Source organism: Pecten maximus, chromosome 4, assembly GCF_902652985.1.
Source record: "Pecten maximus chromosome 4, xPecMax1.1, whole genome shotgun sequence".
Lineage (NCBI taxonomy): Eukaryota > Metazoa > Mollusca > Bivalvia > Pectinida > Pectinidae > Pecten > Pecten maximus.
In genome coordinates this window covers 1130866-1137486 of record NC_047018.1, presented here as the reverse complement: position 1 = coordinate 1137486, position 6621 = coordinate 1130866, and the positions used below count along the sequence as shown (strand labels likewise).

The 6621-nt window shown below is 34.9% G+C and overlaps 1 protein-coding gene across 2 annotated transcripts; it reads left to right on the top strand.

Moving 5' to 3' along the window:
• The first annotated feature begins 1559 nt into the window (after positions 1-1559).
• LOC117324925 lies at positions 1560-6290 on the top strand. Of its 2 annotated transcripts, XM_033880766.1 has the most exons (6): positions 1560-1742; positions 3240-3335; positions 4472-4567; positions 5388-5532; positions 5934-5980; positions 6165-6290. In XM_033880766.1, the coding sequence occupies exons 2-6, from the start codon at positions 3314-3316 to the stop codon at positions 6227-6229; spliced, it is 375 nt and encodes a 124-aa protein (XP_033736657.1). In that variant the 5' UTR covers positions 1560-1742; positions 3240-3313; the 3' UTR covers positions 6230-6290. The 2 variants fall into 2 exon arrangements, with proteins under 2 accessions (XP_033736657.1, XP_033736658.1); XM_033880767.1 differs by lacking the exon at positions 1560-1742 and having other exon boundaries at positions 2778-3335.
• Positions 6291-6621: the final 331 nt, after the last annotated feature.

Below are 6621 nucleotides of genomic sequence, written 5' to 3'. Positions count from 1 at the left end.
TTATACATACATAAAAATGAATGTATAGTGTGATTGCTGCCTCCGGTGAGCTTTCGCAATAATTGATTGCACTTGTTTAAGTTGTTGATGCACAATGTCAGTTACAATGACAAATAAATCTTTCATACAACTTTAACTTGCTTTTGTCGTTACTTCTTTCATGTTCCTGTTCATGCAGTTTTAGACTTAATCCATGTTCCTAACAAACTGTCAGGCTTACAGATTTGATTATCAGTTTTCTCGAAATAATTAATCAGAGATATATCCATCAAACTTAGTTGATGAAATGCCTTAACCGTTCGGTCATGTTCGAATGTCACATTTGCCATCGGTGTATTTATGGCTCGGTTATTGATGAAAGTTACAATCTACCCATTCCATGCAATGAATTCATCAGAATATAAGGGTTTCCTTCAAATTTAGTAGAGCTCGGCCAAGATCTTTTGATTTACACAAGAGTTGAGAATCGGAATCTCTAAACCTCAATACAATAACCAAGCTAGAAATCTTCAAAACGTTGCAGTGTCCATCTGACATTCATTTTTTACCTTGAAACTACTTCACAAAATCAAATGCCTTAAATTAATTAATTTGACTGATGCGTTTCTGTAAGTTCCTCAAGTTTGCTGGAACAAGTTAACATCAACGAAATTCAATGTTTTAACTGTAAACATTCAAACGATTGTTGACCAACTAAAATGCATACAATGATCATGTGAGGTTGGTCAGGTCTAAATATGTTATGTAAATATATATATATATATCAGTTCAATCGTTTTTGGTGATAATAAGACTGCATTTAAGAATAAGAAATATAATTTTATTAATGTCTCATTTAAAAAGATACATCCACTTATTCAGCTTGCATTCAATCTGAACTGTGTTTCATTTTTAACTGCATATCTGCATTTTGCATACTTCATCTTGACTATTAACGACACCTGTCGTGTCATATCCGGGGCAAAAAGAATATTAAACGGCTATGCCGAAAAAGAATTGTAAATCATTGTCAATAGATAAAATTGCACAACAGTTTTAGCGCTACAGTACTTTCAGTACTTTGATTTTTTGTATAATGTAGGGAAAGTTAAATATTACTCTGGAAATAACAGACTCGCTACCTGATATACATTGTTCAGTGTATGTTTAATCCACTAGTTTAAGTTTTCCAGTTGCCTGAAGGAAAAGCATCAAAAATACTTCTACACATATATTACAGTTGTATTAGATAACGATTGTGTCAAAACAACAGAGAATACCGATATTAATAGGTAGTTCTACCTCAAAACACGAAAGAAAAATATTGGTTTGATTGGAGAATCTCGAAAAATGGAGAAGATGACTATGAACATAGATCAACATACCGTTATCTACTTTGGTTGGACATGTGAAGAATAGGTACCAGCCGTGTTTAAACGACACACACACACACCCTCACACACCCACACACACACACACACACACACACACAAACACAGAGAGAGAGAGAGAGAGTTCTTACCCTGTATACAATAATTTGATTTTACGACTTCCCTATTCCGCTTCACATATCACCTAAGCTCAATGAACTGAAGCTGGTGTCATTTCATCTGAAATTCGCTAATTCCATCTGCCAATTAATTAACTAGATTTGATTTTCTATACAGATTGTGAGAAAGGATTCTATGGATATATATGCGAGTTTACATGTCCATCTCAGTGTACAAGCAATGGATGTGAGAGGATCGGAGGTGCCTGTAAAGGTTTGTATAGTTAACACCAATGAGTAAAGGAATGAAGGATTATGATATAACGGGTATAGCTATGGCGTATGCTTATGTTAATCGACTGAATACGTGTTCCGTTGATTTAGGGTTTAACCGCTCTCTCCTTCCATCAATATTACTTGGGTTTAATTTTCGTATCACATGCGAATGGGTACATTCTCAAGAGTCAAGTTTATTTAACAGATCAGGTATGTGTTCACACAACATTCAAATTACCTGTCACTTTGTTAGCTATTATTGGAATGATTGGTTTGGTATGTACCGTATATATTAAATAAACGTATATAGGGGTTGGTTTGGTAAGTACTGTATATATTAAATAATGATATATCGAGATTCGTTTGATATGTACCGTATATATTAAATAATCGTATATAGGGGTTGGTTAAGTATGAACCGTATATATTAAATAATGGTATATAGGAATTGGTTTGGTTTTGTATCACATGCAAATTGGTACATTCTCATGAGTCAAGTTTATTTAATAGATCATGTATGTTTTCCCGGCATATTCCAATTACCTATCACTTTGAAACCCTTTGTAAGGTATTGCATAGAATTTCGATTTTTCCCAGCACAATGAAGTTAGCCTTATCCGTACAATATCATATGGACGAGGGAAGTTGTCTATACTTTCTTGTTAAATAACGTTGTTTTATAGTAGGTGTAAGGTACTGATGTCTATTTCCGGTGGGATTTGTAGTCTGTGACGGAATGTTTTGGATGGGAGTTTGTAGTCTGTGACGGAATATTTCGGGTGGGAGTTTGTAATCTGTGACTGATCGTTATGGGTGGGAGTTTGTAATCTGTGACGGAATGTTTCGGGAGGGAGTTTGTAATCTGTGACGGAATGTTTCGGGTGGGAGTTTGTAATCTGTGACTGATCGTTATGGGTGGGAGTTTGTAGTCTGTGACGGAATGTTTTGGGTGGGGGTATGTAATCTGTGACGGAATTTTTCGGGTGGGAGTTTGTAATCTGTGACGGATCGTTATGGGTGGGAGTTTGTAATCTGTGACGGAATGTTTCGGGTGGGAGTTTATAATCTGTGACGGATGGTTATGGGTGGGAGGTTGTGGTCTGTGACGGAATGTTTCTGTTTGGAGTTTATAGTATGTAACAGAATGTTTCCGGTGGGAGTTTGTAGTCTTTGACGGAATGTTTCGGGTCGGAGTTTGTAGTCTGTGACGGAATGTTTCGGGTGGGAGTTTGTAGTCTGTGACGGAATGTTTCGGGTGGGAGTTTGTAGTCTGTGACGTAATGTTTCCGGTGTGAGTTTGAAATCTGTGACGGAATGTTATGGGTTGGAGTTTGTAGTTTGTGACGGAATGTATCTGGTGGGAGTTTGTAGTCTGTAACGGAATGTTTCCGTGGGAGTTTGTAGTCTGTGACGGAATGTTTCGGATTTATTGTTATCTCGACAGTGACATTGATTTGTGATGGTTATCATGACAAGTGTTCTTTATTCGATTTAGAATGCAGAGACGGATTCTACGGACCTCAGTGCTCACATGAGTGTCCACCAAACTGTGCAAATCGTAAATGTGAAATGAATACCGGAGTTTGTACAGGTTCGTATAATAAATATGACATCGACTGTTTTTGTATAATGTAGGGAAAGTTAAATATCACTTTTGAAATAACTGAGACTCACTACCTGATATACATTGTTCAGTGTATGTTTAATCCACTAATAAAACTTATCCAGTCGCCTGAAGGAAAAGTATCAAAAACCTGATTGCTTGATATCATTTAATAAAACAAGCAATAATCCATTTCATATCGAGATATCTCGAAACAGAAAGATATCTACGATTATTTGTACAAATGCATGGTACTTCAGGAGAAACTGGTACGAATGATTGAATAGGGTGTTGGGGAATTTGGACTAGATTTGATTTTCTCTACAGATTGTGTAAAAGGATTCTATGGATATACATGCGAGTCTACATGTCCATCTAAATGTACAAGTAATGGATGTGAGAAGATTAAGGGATTGGTTTGGTATTTACCTGATATATCAAATAATGGTATATAGGGATTAATTTGGTATGCATCGTATATATATATATTAAATAATGGTGTATAGGGGTTGGTTTGGTATGTACCCTATATATTAAATAATGGTATATAGGGGTTGGTTTGGTATGTACCGTATATATCAAATAATGGTATATAGGAATTGGTTTGGTATGTACTGTATATATTATATAATGGTTTATAGGGGTTGGTTTGGTTTGTACTGTTTATATCAAATAATGGGATAATATATAGGAATTGGTTTGGTATGTACCGTATATATTAAATAATGGTATATAGGGATTGGTTTGGTATGTACCGTATATATCAAATAATGGTATTTAGGAATTTGTTTGGTATGTACCGTATATATTAAATAATAGTATATAGGTATTGGTTTGGTATGTATTGTATATATTAAATAATGGTATATAGGGGTTGGTTTGGTATGAACCGTATATATTAAATAATGGGATAATATAGGGGTTGGTTTGGTATGAACCGTATATATTAAATAATGGTATATAGGGGTTGGTTTTTGTAAAGTTGGTAAATTTTACGGTACTAGTATTTGGTGGTTTTCCTAGTTGGACAATATTGTAGCGTTTTGGTTGTGTTAATGTCCCCTTCGGTCGATAGCAATGTAGAAATGTTTCCAAGTTTATCTTTGTTTAATTATTCTATACAGAATGTCCAGACGGGTTCTTCGGACCTGTATGTGGTGACCGGTGTCCATCTAACTGTGGAAGCGCGGGATGCGAGATTTCTGATGGAAATTGCAAAGGTTTGTAGAGTATGTACTGATTTTGTGACTGCATTTGTGATAGGAAGTGGGTTAATAACTTCGTTAGAATCTGAAGAAGTTAAACATATGACCCCAAATTTCGACATTTTTCGTGTTTGAATTTGTGTTACATATTTATTGCGTAGTTTTTTTCTCTTAATTTGGGCTCATAATTTGCAGTAAATCATTTTCTTTAGAAAATAAGTTCATTTGTTCGTGGGCAAAATTCTAATGTTCATAAAAGAGGTCCTTGATAGGAATTCCTTGACAAATGGATATTTACCATAGACTCTTTCAAATATGATTTGAAATGTCCAACATTTCCACACAAAATTATCTATTCTCATCCTAACGATATTGTCGAGAGACATGTCAGCTAGTTTGGTCAGTCCGTCTGTTTTGTATATCACTACCAGTTTTTTGTAAGCGTGACTTTTCGGGAACTAAACTCTGTCACTTTCATCAGATAAATGATCAATAAAATGTGGGTATACAACGATATGCTAAGTGTACAAGAATGAAATCAAATCGATAGGTATTTTTCGCCTGTACTATAATATTATGTACATTGAGCTTAATTTGATTCTGCTACTCTTTTGTTGAGCCTTACCATATATTGCGAGAGCCTATGGGCCCCTCCTCCCGGTTTAGAACGGGCCTGCTTCGAAGTACCCATATGGTGTCACGCTTAAAAATCCAATACTGCTTGTGATATACCGAAGATTATTATTCACAAGGATGAGACTCTTTTCGTTAATCTTAGGAAATGGAAACTCGTGTGAGATCCTATATCCATTAACTTATATATACATCTCCCCAGAACAAGTCACCACTTCAGGCAATGCCTCCGCTGACCAAAACGGAACCGACACAATAACAACGTGCCCTGTATCCGTTCCAATCCTTTCCTCTGCAGTTGGACTATTAGTAATTATCTTGGCTGTGGGTATATTCTACCATGTGAAGTAAGTATTTGCTATTTTTAAAAGTTTGATAGAATGAAAAGAAAAATAGACTGTTTTATTGTTTTATACCGGTTACGCACTTATTTCACCCTTAATAGAATTTGAGACTATTTTTGTTCACTACATTTAAAATGGATATACAATTGATTGTATCCTGATGCCTAACGTACTCCCCCTTCATGTCGGTCGTGTTAGCGATCATTACTTTAGTATCACTGTAATTGAGTGATTCAATGTGTGCTGTTTTAATGGTTTTGAACCTTAACTTCTTGAGTGTTTTTATCATTTAATAAAATATTATTCCTATTGAGAGACAAATAAATGGAGAATATGAATACAATGTATATATCTTCCCTAATTTTAAAATGAAATATTAACACATATTTTTTTATCTAAATTAGGTTGAGAAAAAAACAGACAATACGCACGGGAGACGTAAACGACCAAGGTACATATATACATATCGACATCTTAGCAATCCATCATCATTCTATTATTAATTAAGTGCTTAAGTATATACAATTTCAATTTAAGTTGTACTGTACAGGTTTTTAAGTTTTAATGATACATTGTATGTCTCGATGCTGTTTCCTCCAATGAAATTATTAATATCTTCTGTTACCATCCACCAGATAATGCATACTCTGACCTGAATACAATGGAACTACAGCCACCCAACATTTACGAACAACTTTGAAAGGCCAGCAGCTTCTACTATACAAACAGAAATGCCACTTGATAGAAGATGCGACACTAGCTGTCATCTTCTTTTCAATATCAATCCACATAATGGGGTGTGATAAACTGCATGTTAATAGTCCGTATCCTATAAATTTTCTGCACACAAATTGTATATGTTCGGTCACTTTCTAGTATAGTTCTAATAAAGTACATGTATGACGTTTTTGAAATATGCAAGTACGACTGAGTAATTTGTACAAAACTGTGTAAGCTTCACAAGGCATAGTTTTCAGGATAGGAATAGTCTATCTGTATAAAACATCCAATACATTTGCCTTACATCGAGTTTATTCTTACATCCCTATACTTACAATTATATAACAGTTAATTGATGATTTGACGCCTATA

What these genes read in the sequence shown, in the direction of transcription:
- LOC117324925 (XM_033880766.1), top strand. Translation starts at nt 3,314, where the DNA reads ATGAATACCGGAGTTTGTACAG. An exon ending in GGTATATTCTACCATGTGAA is followed by an intron (nt 5,533 to 5,933) that starts GTAAGTATTTGC and finishes TATCTAAATTAG; the next exon opens with GTTGAGAAAAAAACAGACAA. An exon ending in GGGAGACGTAAACGACCAAG is followed by an intron (nt 5,981 to 6,164) that starts GTACATATATAC and finishes ACCATCCACCAG; the next exon opens with ATAATGCATACTCTGACCTG.